The sequence below is a fragment of the Podarcis pityusensis genome, assembly GCF_964106645.2.
Source record: "Podarcis pityusensis genome assembly, chromosome: 6".
NCBI lineage: Eukaryota > Metazoa > Chordata > Lepidosauria > Squamata > Lacertidae > Podarcis > Podarcis pityusensis.
This window is the reverse complement of record NC_138030.1, coordinates 44,708,862-44,728,414: the sequence shown is the minus strand read 5'-3', so window position 1 is coordinate 44,728,414 and position 19,553 is coordinate 44,708,862. Positions and strand designations below refer to the sequence as shown.

The window sequence follows — 19,553 nt, the reverse complement described above, 5'->3', positions numbered from 1 at the left end:
TCTTGACACCTTGCTTGAGGGATTATGGAGGACAGGGGAGGTGTCATGGAGTCCTAGAGAAATTGAGCAAATTGGCACATTGATTTTCTATGAATTTTATAGATTTTAGTCCCTTTTGACATTGACAATTGGAAATAAATGGATATATTGTAGCGAAGAAGGAGGTGAAGAAGACATGCCCCCCCCTTCCATATCACTAGGGCTTGGCAAGTTCAATTTAAAAAGGTATTGTTTCATATTCTAATTCAGCGTGTCCAAAATGAACACCACATACAGTACCTGTCTAAACTTTGTGTTTGATTTTTTTAAAAAACCCTCATTATGTTGTAGAAGCTACATGATCAAACTACTTATGTGTATCATAGTGGCATATTTTTGAGCAAGCAGCTTGTAACAACGGAAGTACTAGTGTATGGGGCAAATGTGTTTTTGCCACCGATAACGTATAATTACAGTGATATTATGTCACGGTTTGTTAAACATTTTATGTAACTTCCTGTTGCAACTCTTGAATGTCTGTCTTGAACTTGCCAACTGCCTAACTATATGAGAAGTGGTACATATCTTATGAATGCGGCTGACGATATGATGGCTGCTGTATTTGTTTCTGACTCAATTTGTGTGATTACTGTATTGCACTACAACTTGAATATCAGTACAATTAAATGTATAAAGGTAGTCATTTATATGTTCTTCATGGACTTGGTGGAGACCCATAACTGGGTACTGTGCCATCTCTGGACCTTTGTACGGGTGGCACTCATGCTTCACCTTTCATAGGATTGATCTCTCCACATGTTTCCAGTAGCAGAGCAAATGCTCATGTCACAGACACAACTATTGTTTGATTTGTTCAGGTAATCAATTCAACATTATTGATTGTGCATTAATAGTTATCATGGGCATTCAAACTGGAACTGCTTATGATAGAGGAACTGTGCATTACATAGGTACTGCATCAATGTTCTATGTTTCTGTAAAAATATGTTTGTAATTCAAAGCATTGTAATTAAGAAACTTGAGATTGCTGCTTTTTTCAAATGCAGTGTACTCTAATCTCTGTGTATTAGACATTCTCAATTTCTGATGCTGGCTACATCTTGCCTTACTATACCATACAACTACCTCTGTAGGAAAGGCTGTGGCTCCCCAGACTTGAGCTCCTAAGTGATATATTTTTATGATTTAAACATTGTATTTTTAAATTTTTAACCCAGCCTGGCACCTCATGGTGAGTAAGCACTGTTTGGCCAGTGCATATAGGGCATTAAAATGGCATGGATATTAATCAGGGAACTGAAACCAAGATAGTGCAGATTCTTACAGCTCATTTATGTATACATGATAGAATGTTTTGGAATCTTATAAACTCTGTATGAACGTAGTCATAGAACAATTTCATTCCAGGGAAACTCAACGCTGGGTAAAGCACAGGAACTCCTGGAGTATCTTGCTGCTCTGAGTTTGGGGTAGTGTGGATGATGATGATGATGATGATGATGCCTTAGTCATAAAAATGACTCGCAAACACAATAACTGCCGTGTACAACAGTCACCATAGTGCTATCAGTTCTGAAGCTTTACATACCCGTATTACCAAAAAACGGGTCTCTACGCTGAGAATTAGTCTTACAAGTACAGGCAACTCCCATTTTGTGCGAGTTTGAGGCATGTGCAACCGCTGACGCATGCACTATTTTTGGCCCCGAAGGGGGCGGGGTGGGCTTATATGGGGCGGGCTTATACATACCCCGCCAATGCTCTAAATGACCTGGAACACAACCCCCATGCAAATGAGTTGCCTGCATGGGCTTTGTATTGTGTGCACTGTATACAAATTTAAAGTATTGAAAACATGCAGGTTAGTTTGCAAAACCTGTCATCAGTTGTAAGCTGCATTGTAATGCTGTTACTCGTTCAGGTATACTGTTGTTGATCTTTCATGCTTAGATCCAGAGGATTGTGAGCTGATGTGTGCTTACATACTGGGCTTTCATGCCACCACCTCAGATCTGCTGCAGTACCCCCAAAAAAGTATCTTTTGAGACTTGAGAGACCAAACAGGATGTGGGGTGTGGGTGGATGTACAATCGGAGGACCGCAATGGAAATTGGACACCCCTCATCTTGTGTGAAGTGCATTCTGATTACACAAATGTCTTCTTTGGTCCATCTTGTTTTTTCTTAAGTACTGTATTTAATTCTTGTCCACATAACTACCGTATTTTTCGCCCTATAGGACGCACTTTTTCCCCTCCAAAAATGAAGGGGAAATGTGTGTGCGTCCTATGGGGCGAATGCAGGCTTTCGCTGAAGCCTGGAGAGCGAGAGGCGTCGGTGTGCACCGACCCCTCTCGCTCTCCAGGCTTCAGGAAGCTATCCGCAAGGCTTGCCGACACCTGCACGAAGCACGGGGTGTCCTCCGGAGGGCGCCACGTGCTCCGCGCTGCAGGCTGCCACCCGCAAGCCTTGAGCACCCAGGGGGAGTTCCCGCAGGCTCGCAAGGCTTGCGGGTGGCAGCCTGCAGCACGGAGCACAGGGCGCCCTCCGGAGGACGCCCCGTGCTTTGCACAGGTGTCCGCAAGCCTTACGCGCCCGGCGGGAGTTGCTGCCGGGCTCACAAGGCTTGCTGATAGTAGCCTGTTCTGGGGGCTGGGGTCGGGGGAAGCTCGGGCTTCCCCTGCCCCAGCCCCGCGGCTGGGGGGGGGAAATAATTTTTTTTAATTCATTCCCCCCCCCAAAAAATGAGGTGCGTCCTATGGGCCAGTGCACCCTATAGGGCGAAAAATACGGTACTGGTGAAGAAGAGCCCCAAATTTCTGGACTGTCTTCCAGCACTTTGCATGTTGAGGTTAAAAGCCATGGTGAACCTAGTAGAATCCCATAGGATATCATAAACATATGGCCATGGCATCATGCACACATCTCCCAGTACCACATTCTGTATCACACCCTCTGGGATGGACCATACTATTGTAAAACAGAGCTCCCAGCACCAATACAAAGTGTGCTGCTTTGGGGAGTACTGGCCAGGTTCAGCCACTCAGGAATGCAACCTTGTCAGGGCCTTGTCTTCATATTAAGTGTCTCCCAAATAGCCCAGCTACAGCAGCCTCCTGATAGACAACTGCTTTTACAAGGGGGTACTGGGTCTGGTGTTAAGCTCTGTGCCTCTCCTCATTCCCCTTGTGTCAGCTGCCTCTGCTCACTGCTTGATGGTGTGCTTATGCACAATGTAGTGGCTGTGTTTCTGCATCTGAAATTTGTCCTGTACTCAAGTGTTTCCTGAAAATGCAGGTGTCTAATTGCTCTCTTCCAATGTGATGTTGAGTTATTGGCACTATTTTATGTTTGCCTTTTAATCAATTGCACATCCACTTCATTGCTACTACTTCCTATTCGCTATGCTTTTTCAAATATAAATTATATATATTTTCAGTCTGTTTCAAAAGCAGACTGAATTTGGAGCATATTCTTTTGACAGCCCATCCTAGGACTGTATCCTTGTCCTCTGTAGTGATCTGATTTTTTTTCCTGTTCTTGCATTCATGGAGGCAGCATACTCTGAGAAAGGTGGCTTTACTGATATTGACTTTGAAGAGTACAGTATTTTTACAGGAAAGCAAAATTATCCAGACATACCACTTATTCCATTGCCAGGAGGGATGTAAACTTCACTGCTGTATAGGATCAAATTGCTTGGCTATATTCTGGTAAGGCCGGAGAGATTGCTGAGAGCTGCTATAATTAAATTGGTTTTAGGATAAAATAAATGCACGCCTTCAAAACATGCTTGATTATTTTTGCAGCATTTTACTTTGTTTCTCTCTTCCTTAGAGCTATTATTTGTAGCATGATGTGCACAAATGATCTGTCCTTTCTTTTACCTTCTATTTATATTTATGCTTTGGGTCAAATAGCTTTGTATGTTTCATGTTTCATCTTTGTATGTTTCCATTATCTATGACCAATAGGAAAATGAGTCCCCCTACTCTAATATAATGTCTTGTAAATGTGTAGAACTACCAGTCAAATACAAGGCGTTTTTATTTCTAAGCAGTGGCTTTTGTTGAGTCGCTTCTGCCTACTTAATATCTAGGGAACCAGGATGCACTGGGATGGGAATTGTAACTCATTTCTTGTTGTAAAAGGGAGGTATTCTCCTGCTTTCCTAGAGTAGGCTTTTTTTCTTATCTGCATGGAAAGAAAGCCTCAGGGAAGCACTGTGAAGTAGCTGCTAGGGATGTCATCTGAAGATGATTGTTGCTTTGCACCACTGTAGTAGAGCTTGCACAGGGGGAGCGTAACCAGGAGTATCTTATGATATGGAGGTGTGTTCAATTGATGGCATCCTTCAGGCTTGTGGAAAGAGCCCCCTCCCTTCCCACTGCCCCAGATTAAATACCCAGTTTAGATTAATTGCATACTGTGTTTGTTTTGTGCTCCTTATTTCCAGAGTGCATTTTTTAAAAATAAAAAAAAATCCAATTTATATGGAGAGGACGCTCGCTCCCCTGCTTTGGCAGATCTGCCTCCTACTCGGCTTGTGTTGGCAACTAATTACCTCCTTTGTTTCAAAATTCCTTGGCATCAATGTTACGTTTGAAGTGCTAAATAAATCTTGAGTTATCAAAAGCCTCTTTTCTGCTAGAAAAATGAGAGCATAATATTAGAGCATTACACATACCAAATGTTTCCTGTTCAAGACTAGAATATTAAGTGATGCTTAGGCAACAGTTCAAATTGTGTGTGACAGTGTAATTGGCAGTGAAGCTTCATTAAATGGTTACACAGTTTGAGTAATATCTGAATTAGCTTTATAATTAGGAGCTGTAGGTGCTTGTCATGTCACGTTGCCTTAAGTGTGTTGACTGTCTTTAGACTACTAGAAAATACGTTACTATTTTCCCTTATTAGCTCTGGCAATAAAATGTGCTACTTAAAGAGGTCCTTTATGCCTCCCTTCATTTTTAAGAAATAGCTCAGGCTAGACCATGGCATATTTTGGATTCTGCTCTTTACTCTTTTCTTACTACTCTTTACTTTCTTTTAAAGAAAGTATTGGTGCTTTCAGTGGCAAACACATTTATAGCCAGGAAATTGGGTGCACGCTCTGTAGCAATAAAAACCTCTGAAATTAAGGTTCAGTTTCCTTCCAGGTGCTGCAGCGATAGATAAATGAGATTAGACAAGTATAGAGGTGCTGATCTCCTGAAAACAGGATTCAGTTAACAAACCCTGTCCTATATCTAAATCCAGATGCTTGATGGTCATGCTCCTTAATTCAAGAAGTTAGAAGAAAACATAATATTGTTTCAGCTTTATTCTTAAACTATATTCCTATGGTATTCAGCCAGCTAGCATGTTTAGGTGGGTAGAAATGTATCTAATGAACTTGTAATTTCATATTCTTCGAGAGAAACTAAGTAATATACAAAATTTCATTATTGGATGGCTACAAATCTATGGAATGATCTGCAGTCCAGTCTGCTAGCTAGATCAGCCTAGATAGGTACAAAACAGTTATTTTCTTCAGAAAATATTTTGTGAGTATTGTAAGCAAGCATTTGATGTGGGGTTAGGAGGATGTTCATGAAACCAGATTCCAAACTGTTTGGGGGCATTAAAGGGCAAATCAGCACTTTGAACTGGGCCTAGAAATGTATGGGAGCCAATGCAACCAGTACAGTTTTTTTGGGGGGGGCCATGCGAGATCTTGCCTCCCAAAAGCATTTGCACAGCACCCCAAAACATGTGTTTTTGGGTGTGGTGACCATGGCCCTGAAAAAGTGTGTCTTTTCGGCTCCATGGCCTTGCACGGGTCACATGACTCGCCCTGGAGCACAGATGTGGAAGACCCACATCCTGCTTTTGGGACTCAGCATGTTGGAGGGGTATGCCATTTTATGGAGAAATCTGCAGAAACCTTGCTTCAGTCTGGCTTTACCTTTCTTTTTGCTTAGCTTGATGTGTCTTATGTCTTTATGCTGTATTTTTATTTTACAGCATATGGAGAGGACCAAATGTGAACTGTGTTGACAATACCGGATATACTCCATTGCACCATGCTGCTTTGAATGGTCACAAGTAAGCTACCCATCTGTGAAATAACAATTTGGGTAATTTGGTAGTTAAAAAGTTAAAACCTATGGCAATGTATGTACCATTTCCCTATTGATCCATGTGAACTCTACCATATCTATTGATCCATGTGAATTCCACCATATCTAGCAGATAATAGATCACCAAAGTTATACCTGCTTCGAGACAGCAGTGAGCTGTACTATATTGCTGAGTTTATCACCACTGAGGCCTGAGTGGTGTTTACAGTAATTCTCAATATCAAAATGAGGGGTGGAGGAATTCACACAGGATTGGTCTGCTGAACCTCAACAAGATTGAATCAGTGGCTACTCATTAACTTCATCCACTAAATGCCAGCCCATATTTCAACCCCTAAGATGCTCTGGCTTTAATTCTGAGAGTATGAAAGAGAGGGCAAGCCACAACTCTAAGGCAGCTCTAAGGAAATTGATTCATACCTTCATACTGTTGCTTCTCGTGTTCCAGATCAAATACCAAAGTAGGGTTTTTTTCAGGGGTGGGGGAGGGTGTCAGGATTCAGTTACTTTTCCTGATAAACTTTGCATATCGATTCCAGTTGGGTGAGAGACTGTTCCACAAATTGGAATTGTAATGTTTAGAGCCAATACATTTGCTTTATGTAATTTAGGTTTCCTCAAGTTTGAACTGTTAAAAACAAATAAACCATTGCTCAAATATCAATGACAATTTACCCCATAGATGCACTTTAGCAAACTCTTGAAGCCTATATCAGCATTCCTAAATACTGTTGTGCTATGCAGATTGTGTGACATCTTCATTATAGGCATGTGTTCTATTGCTTGCTGGAGTAGTTTATCAAAGCTGAGTTTACGGCGGACTTGAAAATTTCATCCAGTGCTTCTCAAGCCATTTTCTGAACTTTGTCATTGTAGTTCTTAACCCCTCAGAACCTTTTAGTATCTATGTTAGTTGCACTTAACTGCTTTATAGCCCCACTACGCTGCTCCACCTTTCAGCCCAATTCCTGTGCCATTCCCAGCATTAACAAACATTTTACTACCCTCTCTCTCTTTCTTAATATTGTTTTTATTATTAAGGATTTTCTTGTTTTACAGAAGTAAGTGTAATGCCTTGTATTTTTTTGCCCATGTAACATTTTTACAAATCCGTCAACTGGACTCACAGCTGTCACTTGCAACCCTCTATCCTATACATAGGCGCCCCCATAGATAGATAGATACTTTGAGGGGGCGGGGGCCCCTCAATTTTCGCAGGGCGTTTGGGCTCTGTCCCCTGGCACCTCATGACATCACATGTTTGATGTTGCATCAGGCCCCACCCTCATCCTCTGGAGAAGCCGACACCTCTGATTCTATAGCAGTTCCCTCCATTCTGTAGCTATGGTACTTACACCTTTGTAACTAATAAGTTATTTAAGACAATTCTCCTTTAGTGCTGCCCACTTCAGTTTGAGAAACACTGATATACCGGTATGTTTTGCTGTTAACTTGATCAGTATTGATCTGCTTACAGTAGGTTTTATGCTCTTAGTGTACATAAATTGTACAAATAAAATTCAAAATATACTAAAGCAGTGAAACACCAGCCTTGTTCAAGCCATTTTGATGCAAGCATAGCAAGGTTGTGAGCATTCAGGAGTTCAGTTGCTTGGATGAGCCTTAGCTCAACTTTAGAGATTAGTACAAACCCCCTGCACACTCATGTGTAGCTTGAGTGATTAAAATAAATTATTCCAGCCCACTTCCTCCACAATAAGCTCTACTAACTCTCTTCCAGTAAGTGTGCTTTGGATTGCAGCCTTATTTTCTCTGGGTGGAAGGAACTACAAGGCTGCTTTCATTTCTGTGGTTCTAAGCATTCCATAACTGAACACCTGAATCCAAAAATATTTTGAAAGCTGAATCTTTTTAGACTGACTTATAAAATGTATTCTCAATCATTTTGTTTATGTATCTTAAATCAGTTTTCTTTTCATTATTGACACTCATCTAGACTTACTCTAAATATCTCACAACATCATTTCTCCTCCCTACAGGGATGTTGTGGAAGTTCTTTTAAGGAATGATGCATTAACCAACGTGGCCGACTGCAAAGGCTGTTATCCTCTTCATTTGGCAGCTTGGAAAGGAGATGCTGAAATAGTGAAACTACTAATACACCAGGGGCCATCTCACACTAAAGTGAATGAGCAGGTCTGAATATGTTTCTTATTTTCATGCTTTTAATAACCTAATAATATTAGGATTATTCTCCAGGAGAGTGAGAATCTATGATACTCAGCATCTATGAGACTCAGATTTATTCAGGATTTATTGCATGGCAAGGAGTTAAATGTTAAATACTATCTCTATGCAGGAAAACAAATACCTGTCTTGAAAGCTGCACTTCTGGCCGGCCACCTGATTAGAAACTGTGGAAGTAAGCAGTACATGAGCTGCAACATGTGCAGGATGGAAGGATGTTAACCATTGCTTTTCTTCCATTTGCTGGGTAATTTGAAACTTGGTGTAGTTGATGTACCAGTTCCTTTCTGTGTTGGAGCCAATTAAAGTAACCTTAGTCTCCTTTAGTCATGTTTTTGTAGCTGCGCTTAGTTTGTTCTAGTACTTGTGCTTGGCAAGCTAATATTGTGAAGTTCATTATAGTAAAACTTTCACTTATTCATTATTAACCTACTAAAGAGCAGTGATTCTACTCAAGTGAGAGGGGACTATTTACTTGCCCCAATTTTAAAAATTGCATTCTGATTGACTTGCATCTTCTTTTTAAAAAATTGCTCCATACAACTTATATTTATCCTGGATAAGCTAGCAGAATTGCAAAATTCCTATTAAAAATCCAAATTTCCTTTACACCCCCACTGAACACACAATGAAAATTATATATGTTGGTTAGTTTAGTCTGACTACTGCAGAGAATCAAGTTTTTTTTCCTGTTCTAGTTTTTGTGTGGAACACTGGTCTTTGGGGTATTTGTATTCTAATACTATTGAATTATAACTGGTTGGCAAATTTTCTTCAGATTTCTTGCAACTAAGATAGCATCAAATTAAAAAGGTACTAGTGTTCAAAGAAACTGAAGTACTGGGAATGTCGTGGAGTTCTTTTTTATCAGGTGCTGTTACTGCGACCTGGCTGGAGGTCACTCTGTACTGTGAACAGTGTGTGTGTTTTATCACTGTGGGTGAGACTTAAAGTAATTGAGGATATGCCTTTTGTAAATATTTTCACTTCCGATAGAAAGTATCACCCATGCTGAACCACACAGTGACTACTTCAGCCAGTGTGGACCACATTGGAACTAGGATGGGATGGGCAGCACACTTTGTTCACAATTAAAGATAAAATTCCATGATTGTGGGGGTTTAACGGCTATGAAGTCATGTAGCTTTCTGATGTTTCCCATAAATAGTCTATTATAGGAATACAGTCTCTAGTTGAAAAGAAAGTCGGCAGTGCTGTTCAATTGCTGATTAGTAATATTCTTCATATGAAAATAGCTAAATGTGTATGTTAAAATGGCCTTTGATTATATTGTTGGCAAATCTTTTTTTAAAATTTCGGCTGGGCTCATCATGTTCTCAAGCACAGCTGTGATCATTTAGTTTGTTCCAGTCAACAGCATTTAAGTTTATAACACTGTTCACCATTCTCTAGGGTTATTGGAAGGGGCCATATGAAAGTGAATGATCTTGCAATCTGTGGCTAGCATGAGACAAAACATACAAAAAAATGTTAAACAGTGAACTATAAAAGATTGTCACGTAACGTTTGCATGCTATCTTTAAAATGATGTGCATGGTGCAGTTATTGACAGCTGGAATGGCCATTGTGATTAATTGCTTTTCATTGGAATGAAATATTGTCGTGTTCTGTCATTCCTCCCGTTCAGAGTCACTCACTGCTTTGTTGCTATATCTTGCCCATTTCATCATCACGTTTTCTTTTCCTCTCCTTTTTGTAGAATGCTCTTGAGATCAAAGAACTCAAAAAGTACGGCCCCTTTGACCCCTATATCAATGCCAAGGTGTGTACTTCTCTGCCACTATTTCACTACATCATTTCTCCGCGTTGTATTTTTGTGCTTCTAGGTGCATTATCATCTCGTTGGTTGATGATGCCTACTTGTGAGGTGGGGAGGGTCATGATTATAAATGCAAACGATTTACTGTGGAATTTATGTTAAACAGCCTTTGATAGTTTGGATGGGGGAATTCTACTTGATATTTAGTGGGGTTTCCTCCCGTTCTTTGATATTCTATAGTTGGGATGCTGGTCGGTCCCAGCCGGGATGCAGAAATTCAACAGATGATTTCACAGTGTTTCAGTATTGGCTCCCACATTTAATAAGAAAGGGATAAATAGTGAGAGTGCTTGTTCCACACGCCACTCTAAAACTTTATTGAGGGTCACATTGTAGAATTCCAGAATATTTCTGGTAATGGTTGACTGAGAACAACAATACCTGTGTGTATATGTATCCTTTCTTGCTTCACTGGTTGCATTGTGGCATCTAACTGTTGCTTTGTCTCAGTCTTGCCTATATCTCACCCTTGCTTCTAGCAGTTCCTCATTTATAAAGTACAAGCATAATTTATGAAACAAAACTTTTGAGAATCATTGAAGGAGATCTGAGGTTACTGCATATGCAGTCCAGTAGTATATTTTGAACCACACTATTTAATTGACTGTTATAATCAAGCTCCAAAGAAATAATATAAAGCAGTCTATTTAATACCAGGGTGACTGAGCTCTTCTGTTATACCTACTCAACTACTGTTAAGGGCAATCTAAAACTTTACTGTGCTTCATCTGCATGGCTTTACATACACTAAAATTTGATGGTTAAAATTAATTGGAAGGCACTTTTGCAAGTAGATTCCTATTACAGGAAATGTGGGATGTAAACTATGCACCAGAGCTTTTAATACAGTATGACCCAATCATTAGTATAGTAAAGGACCTACTGTGATAGGAATAATAATGCATAAGTTCTGGTGATTGCATCACTAAATTGCTTGCTTGGACTATGCCCCTGCCAAGTACCAGTGAGGTTCGGGGGCATTGGGGTTCTTCAGAAACTGTTCTCCCCACTCCCTTGGCACTCATAAAGATTGTATATCACACTCTATGATACATGTAACAGCCTTTCTTATGGGATCGTGAAGAACATGGTGGCCAGTATTTGCATCAGCCAGTTGGTTTTCCTGGTGCTCCTGCTCCCATGGGAATTGTCTACAAACAGAGGAAGAAGGGAGGCATTTTTTTTTGCTAGTTTCCTAGTGTCCCGACTAGAGGGTTGGGAAACCATCTAGAAGAAATGTTGAGAGGGCTTGGACTGCATGAAGGAGGGGAATTTTGTAAAATCTGCTTTCCCTCCATTAGTAGATGTTGCCTTCTGGATCAAAAGCTTTTCTACTTCTGCAGGGGCAGCATTTGGATACAATCCCAGTATTTTAAATAATTAAGGAAGAAGATCAATGGATTTAAACCAACTTTTCTCTTTGGTGATTCATATATTTGGTTACTCAAATAATTAAAATTGGTTTGCAACTAAATAGAGCACTGGGTTGCATCCAACAACGTTGTTTCATTAGCTCATGGAGTTCTACTTGTGCAGCTTTCTCTCCTCCTCTTTCCCCATATGCCCTCAACCCTCCAGAGCGGATTCGAAGGGATGCATGAGGAGAGGAGAAGGAGGGGCAGGTCTGTTGCGCACATGGAAGTCCAGAACAACTTTATTTGATACAACCCATTTACACTATCCAAGAGTGTAATCCAAAATATTTGGTCATACAGCCTATGCACCTTTTGCACCACAAAACTTAAATCTATGTAGAACAAAGAGGCAATTGTGGAATCGAATTTTGTTTTGGCTCTCTGGACACATGCAAGAACACAAAGCAAGATCATTTACTTGAAGTCTAGTGCTAGGAGCCAAAGAATCATGAAACTGATCCCTTGAGTCTGAGCAGGCTTTAGGCTCCCCCCCCCCCGAAGTGGCAATTTTGATATGTTGAGGGAATTTTAACAACAGCAGCAGTGTCAAAATCCACAAGGCTAATGTACCGTATTTTTCGCCCTATAGGACGCACTTTTTCCCCTCCAAAAATGAAGGGGAAATGTGTGTGCATCCTATGGGGCGAATGCAGGGTGACATCCCGCTGTCCCCGGACCTGGTTTGGAGGCTGGCGGCGGGGAGAAGCCCACTTCTCCCTGCCGCCAGCCCCACAAGCTGGGGGACAGCGGGGAGGCGCAGCGTGCCCAGGCTTAGCTTCGCGCAGCTCTCCGCAAGCCATGGGAGCCCGGCGCTGGGCTCCCACGGCTTGCTGAGAGCTGTCTGTTCTGGGGGCTGGGGTCGGGGGAAGCTCGGGTTTCCCCAGCCCCGCGCCTGGGGGGGAAAAATAAATTCCCCCCCCCTTTATTCCCCCCCCTAAAATTAGGTGCGTCCTATGGGCCGGTGTGTCCTATAGGGTGAAAAATACGGTAAGTCTCATGTGACGCAAGTCTCCATGGCTTTCAGATGGAAGGACTGGTGGTTACTGAATAGCTGCTTTTCTCCATTAAATGGAAAGTAAATGCCCATGCTGTTTATGGAGTCACAAATTTTCACAACTTGCCATGAAAATATGATGCATTTTATTTGTTTGCTTGTTCTTTTTATATCATGCCCTTCCTCCCATTTGGAGTACAGGGCAGCTTCATATTAGAAATCATTAAATATCCATCTAAGATAAGTGACAGTCATAAAATCATTACATAAGATACAGAAAAGCAACAGTGCGAATGCTAAAGGGACCACATATGAAATATGAAACAAAGCCTGGGGTGAACAATGTTTTGACTTTATATATACAGTAAATATTCACTGTGGGAGCAGACAAAATATCCTCTGCAAAGAAGTTCCATAAATTGGCTTGTGATGCTATTTTTGCAAAGCCACACTCACCTGATATCAGGTGTGTGGCAGACAAAAGACATAGCTGGACCAAAAAGGGGTTTGCAGGCACCATTTATAGGGCACTAAGCTCAGGACTTTGAAATTGCTGTGTGGCTCTTCACAACTATCAGCTGATGGTCAATGCCTGCAGAGAGTCATGTGCAGTGTTTTGAAGCTCCAGTGTTCAGTTGATTGTTGGGGCTTCAAAGCACCACAGACAGACCTCTACAAGCCATGTTGGTGAAAACTGGTCACCTCGTCAGAATGATGTGAGTTGATTGACAGGTGAAGAGCCCCACCCACCTGTCAAATTTTACTTGTAGGGGGGTTGAGGAGATGAAGATTTGGCCCACTGGCTGGATCCAGTTCCCCGCCACTAGTTAATGGATAGATCCAGCTTCTATGAATTGAACACTTAAAAAGGCATCTAAAAGTTCCTTCTCCCCATATGTTATGCTGGTTGATTCCATAATTATATATTGTGCATAATTCTATTTCCTTTTGTCAGCCCTGAACCCATTATTAGCGAATTTTATTGGATGACCACAAATTTTGGTACTGTGAGAAATGGGCAGGTTTCTTTGAATCCAGTTTCTCCATGCCATAACTCTATTCATCTATATCATGTTCCACCTCAGTCATTTTTACTCCATACTGAAAAGTCCTTAACACACAACGTACAGAAACTTTACTTACATGAAGTTTTTATTTTATAATGGGGAAATGAATCTCTTGGGGGGGGGATTCTAAAGTATTCAGTTCTAAAGTGTAACAATTTACTTTTGATGTTTGTGCAATCATTTCTACATTTTAAAAATGAGATGTAGTGGGACAAATTTTCCAGATAGAGGGGAGGAAATGGCAAATAGTTTCAAGCAAGGGTGGTGCTTGTGGTAAGGGCAGATGTATTGAGTATTCACATATGCAGGCTACTCTGAGTCAAATATGCTTATGCCTATGAAACAGAGGCAGTATGCCTCTGAATACCAGATACTGGGAATTGCAGATGAGCAGAGCACTGTTAACGCTCATGTGCTGCTTACAGGCTTCAGAAAGGCATCTGCCTGGTCACTGTGAAAACAGGATGCTGGACTAGATGGGATATTGGCTTGCTGCAACAGGCCCTTCTTAGGTTCTTACATAACTTTGCATTCCTATGACTTAGTGAACTTTTAGACATAATCAAATTTTAATAAGGACTTAATGTGCTTTTAAAATCAAGTGACATTTCAAACCTAATCTAGGTCTCTTTAACATGTATAATAAATTAGGAAATTTTAAATAGTAATTTCATTTCTCTATCACAAATATCCTTTGTTAAGCATTCTGTAGGAGCAGAAAAAAACTAAAACTATAAAAGTCTATTATAAACGTGCACAGAATGCATACAGAAACAGTAGAAGTATACCATTTTGTATGCCCACCAGTAGTGCTTTCAGTTGTACAGTAGGTTGTCATACAGTGAAAGCTTGCTTCAGTCAGGTTGATTTTGTTCTTCTTGCTTTTTGCTTCCTTCTGGTGGGACTTGCAACAAGTCCATTCATATGTCAAGGAGAAAAAACTTCAAAACATATTTTCTCCATTTGAAAAATACCTCAAAGACTTATTTTGACCCTCTCCACATACACGATGTAACGTTCGATCTTGAATGTTATAAAGTACAGTGGTACCTCGGGTTACATACGTTTCAGGTTACATATGCTTCAGGTTACAGACTCCACTAACCCAGAGATATTACCTCAGGTTAAGAACTTTGCTTCAGGATGAGAACAGAAATTGTGCTCCGGCGGCAGCGGGAGGCCCCATTAGCTAAAGTGGTGCTTCAGGTTAAGAACAGTTTCAGGTTAAGAACGGACCTCCGGAACAAATTAAGTACTTAACCCGAGGTACCACTGTACAAATGTAGGCCCCTGACAATAGAGGGTTGTGTCTTTTTTTTTCTTTGCTCCAGTCTGCTATATGGCAAGCAACTGCCTTTTTACATGTGAATCCCTTGGTGCGGGTTTGGGGGGGGGGACTGGAACAGGGCAAGAAGCAGAGCAAACATTATTATTCCCCTCCCCTAGTTTCCCCCTTCCCTTTTCATCCCCAACCCACACTTCCTTGTCCCAGTGCAAGTAAGGAGAACCTGCTTCTGTATGCATATCACTTGTAGGATTAGGAATTAAATCAGATGCATTTGATATCTAGAGGTTGCCAGTCAACATTACATTGCTTTCAGTGGAGTGCACACTTGAATGTGCATTGGATGGGCATTCAATTTACACTCACCATTTCTGATCTAGCAAGGGAAATGTGCGTTGAAACAAATTTTCTCATGTGTCAGTCTAAGTGCACCTTGCATCATGAACTTTGTGGCTGCCAGTTGCAGCCCATTGCTCAAGCCAGAAGTGGTCTGTTTGGCATGTCTCCAGAGCATGGGAAGAGTTGGGCTCCAATAATACATACTCTCTCCCAACTGCTATACCTGTCAGGCCCAAGGAAAACAACCCACTTGGCACAATGGCTTGTGTTTGCATGCTATCTGCTGCCAATAATCAGAGGCAGTATAAAGGGAGCATGTATGCACAGTCCTGACCTGGCATGGGGGAGATAATTTTAAAGAATAAGTTGCCCATCTACATATCTTTAGTGTGTTGGTGTTTTAATATGTAGAGAAGCTACTTCAGATCTCTCCTTTCTGGCTGCTCAGCATGTTCACTTGTTACATATGTCTCATTTGAAAATAGCGAGACTGATCTCTAGATTTTTAAAAAAAATATACAATATGATAGAATGCTTTTTTTAAAGACTTGCAAACATTTACTCTTAATACTGCAAGACTATTTACTACAGTCAAAGGTTTTAGCAGGTTCCTTAAAGGCAGAAAATCTGAATGTATTCAATTCTGTATTCAGGCTTTCCAGAACCCATAGGGGTCAAAGCTTGTTATCTGCTGCAAGGAACACAGTCCTTTACATAAATTCTCTAATTTCCAGCAGCATTAAGGCTTGAAATGATTATCCACCCTCATTTCTCCAAGGATAGAAAGCTACAAGTAGAGAAAGCCTCAGGAAAGGGAAGAACTAACTCTCCAAGGTTTCATGCAGTGGCCTGGGATAAGCTGGGGTAGAGATCAGGCTCATAACTTGATCTTGCAAGAAACACACAGGCAGTAGCAGCCAGAAGGTAGAGAAAGAGGAGCATTATATTGTTGATAAAATGCATGAACAGTTCACCTCAGTAGGGCTATTGAAGAGGATGCAACAGTGCATGAAATGTTGGGGTTCCAGTACTCCAGGATCTGCAGTGCTAAAGAGCCTTTCTTTGCCCTGTTATCAGTGGAGACATTCATGTCCATAACAATAAATAAACAGGATTTATCTATACATGTTATATACATTTTCAGCTGACTGTAGTGTGGTGTACTGGTTAAGAGCGGTAGCCTTGTAATCTGGGGAACCGGGTTCGCGTCTCCACTCCTCCACATGCAGCTGCTGGGTGACCTTGGGCCAGTCACAATTCTTTGAAGTCTCTCAGCCCCACTCACCTCACAGAGTGTTTGTTGTGGGGGAGGAAGGGATAGGAGAATGTTAGCCGCTTTGAGACTCCTTCGGGTAGTGATAAAGCAGGATATCAAATCCAAACTCCTCCTCTTCTTCTTATATACCATTAATATGTTTGATGAAGAAGCACATGAACTGCTTTTGGAAAACCAAACATTTTAAATTTTACCTTCTTAAAATGATAGTGCTTTATTGTTTTTATGCTGTATTTTTGTATACTGCTTTGGAATTCTTAAATATTAACTGGTGTTGAAATACTTTTTAATAAATAGATGCATTCAAATGAAAGACATTCCCCAACCTTTTACTTTTATGGGGAGCAGGTACAGAAAGAACTTGCTTTTGGCTTCTCAGGCAACTGGGAATATACTAGAGCCATCATTTTTTCGCAGCTCCTTACAAGAAATTTCTGAAGTTCTTTGAACCTGAGGCTCTCTGACATGAGAAGATAATGCTTTAACTCCATCCGAAAAAATATTCATTTTTCTGCATTAATCAGCTCTAGCTGATCTGTGAGGCTGAAAGTTAAGTGTCCTTATGGTTTTGGGGTGTGAGGAAATCAAAGACTAAGGATTAGCCTCTTAAGGAGTGGTAACTTCATATTTATTATAAAAATTCCTTCAGAACCAGATGCTGAGCTGGAGTGGAAAACATAATATAGCCGCTTTCCAGAGGCTTAAAAATCTAATGGGAGCTCCATTTTAAATTATAAATTCTTATGTACATCTCAGATGCACCTATAGTCTCATATTGTTTATATGCAAATTTAAATGTAAATCGTCTATTGATTAAAAACAGATTAAAATAGGATAATGCAGCTGCCTTAAATATTAATCATACACACCCTCTTTTCTTAGTATCTTCTTGTCTCTTCAATTAATATTAACGTTAACTAGATATTAACAGGGGCATGGAGGGGAAAGACTACAATCACCTCTGCATAATACTAGATGTTGTAAAGTATGCAGAGTAGGATGAAACCAGCACTTTTGATTTATTTTCCTGATGTTGTTGACTCCTGTGGCACATGATATATGATTCATATGTAATGTTCTGTCAAAATACATCAAGATTCTTTGGTATCTGCTCTTAAGTGCTACATCTTAATTATAAACCCTGAGCCATATGCCCTCTCTCTTTATTCCTTGTGAATTTCTGTGCTTGCTCTTAATGTTGCATTACCTCATCTACTTTCACCTTTGCTATAAATCTCTCTCCTCCCCCCCCCCCCAGCAATTCCTCAGCTTGGGCTGTTACTTTGCAATTCATGAGCACTTGTACTCACCCCCCGCCCCCAGTTTTTCAGAGTTTTTGCATACGTGTCACTGTTCATATTAATTTCCTTTTTGTTTGCAGCATGCTATTAAACGAGCTCCTGAATGTAGATCTGAGCTTCTTTCTACTTAGCTATTTTTGCCATGCTTTCATGTGGTCCAACATACTACAGCAAAACATAGCGTGCAGGATTAAACTACGAAGTACTCTATATTACACCTTGTCCAGTGCAAAACTGCCCAGCTTTCAAAATTCTAGCATTAGTGTATTTTTGTTAAATTGGAGCATTTCTGATAGAAGCAAGCTCAGGTTAACCCACTCAGTTCAGCTAGTTACATACATAGTTTATGTATCTAAGTTTCTCAACCCTCTTTCAGTAGTGCCTTCATCTAAATACCAACTAAGATCTGAAGAGTTGCTTAGACTCCTGCAAAGCAGGAGTGACATTTTTGACTGCTGGCTTCCTCATACCATATCTGGATAGCTCAGTTGGTTAGAGCGTGGTGCTGATAATGCCAAGGTTTCAGGTTCGATCCCTATATAGGATAGTTGCATATTCCTGCATTGCAGGGAGTTGGACTACATGATCCTCAGGGTCCCTTCCAACTCCACAATTCTATGATACCACAACTGAGTACAGTATTTGAAGCTTCCTCTTGTTTTCAAGAAGCAGTTGTGGCATAGAGGCCTACTGCTCAAGAGAAGTCTGACTTACAGAACTAGTTTCATAGTTCTTTGGATCACAATAAGCTTCTTTTGCTAAAAAGAAGTAGTAGTAGTAATACAAGTTTAATTAACTGCGGGCAAGTTCTATAGACTTTTATAAACAAAAGTACAGTGGTACCTCGGGTTATAGACACTTCAGGTTACGTGTTTTCGGGTTGCACACTGCACCGAACCCGGAAGTACCGGAACATGTTACTTCCAGGTTTCGGCGCATGCGCAGAAGTGCTAAATCGCAACCCGCACTCTGCGGGTTGCGAACGTGCCTCCTGCATGGATCACGTTCGCAACCCGAGGTTCCACTGTATAAGCAAGGGAACTTGCAGCCATTGCATTGTGCATTAAAATTATGTTTTTTGAAATCTGGATAAATACGCAAAGTTGACACACTTTGATTGCAACATTGATGAAGTAAATATAAATATTGGGGGAGAATTATGGAAGCATTACTATTTCTCTCACAATGAACTATTGGGCTGTGTACTGTTGACTTCTGTCTTGCTAGATGCCTGTATTGCTTCATCCTTTGATCAATGTGGTACTGCATAAACCTTAGGAAAGAATTTGATCAAACCATTTTATTATAGTTATATTTAAATCAATGACTGCCTATGAGTTGGTATTTTAGAGATGGTAACATTCTCTCTTAATCAGAGTCCTAATGGTTTTTGTATTTGTGTAATCTCAGAATAACGACAATGAGACAGCCCTGCACTGTGCAGCTCAGTATGGCCATACGGAAGTGGTGAAGGTTCTTCTGGAGGAGTTGACTGACCCTACTATGCGAAATAACAAGTTTGAGACTCCTCTTGACTTGGCTGCACTCTACGGGAGATTAGAAGTTGTGAAAATGTTGCTCAATGCTCATCCCAATCTTTTAAGCTGCAATACTAAGAAACACACACCTTTGCATCTGGCTGCTAGGAATGGCCATAAAGCTGTAGTTCATGTTCTCCTGGATGCTGGCATGGATAATAATTACCAG

The 19,553-nt window shown here is 40.7% G+C and overlaps 1 protein-coding gene across 13 annotated transcripts in view; it reads left to right on the top strand.

The window, feature by feature from the left end:
- LOC308479373 (ankyrin repeat and SAM domain-containing protein 1A-like) overlaps nt 1-19,553 on the top strand; it is a 114,728-nt gene that overhangs the window by 14,572 nt on the left and 80,603 nt on the right. For 10 of the 13 annotated variants that reach the window (XM_081010021.1, XM_081010022.1, XM_081010016.1 and 7 more), the window contains exons 2-5: nt 6,006-6,086; nt 8,122-8,278; nt 10,050-10,112; nt 19,257-19,553. In XM_081010021.1, coding sequence (XP_080866147.1) covers nt 6,006-6,086; nt 8,122-8,278; nt 10,050-10,112; nt 19,257-19,553 — 598 coding nt within the window. Of the gene's footprint in view, nt 1-6,005; nt 6,087-8,121; nt 8,279-8,506; nt 8,577-10,049; nt 10,113-19,256 lie in introns of those variants that run through there. The other 3 variants (XM_081010025.1, XM_081010020.1, XM_081010019.1) reach the window with 2 other exon arrangements.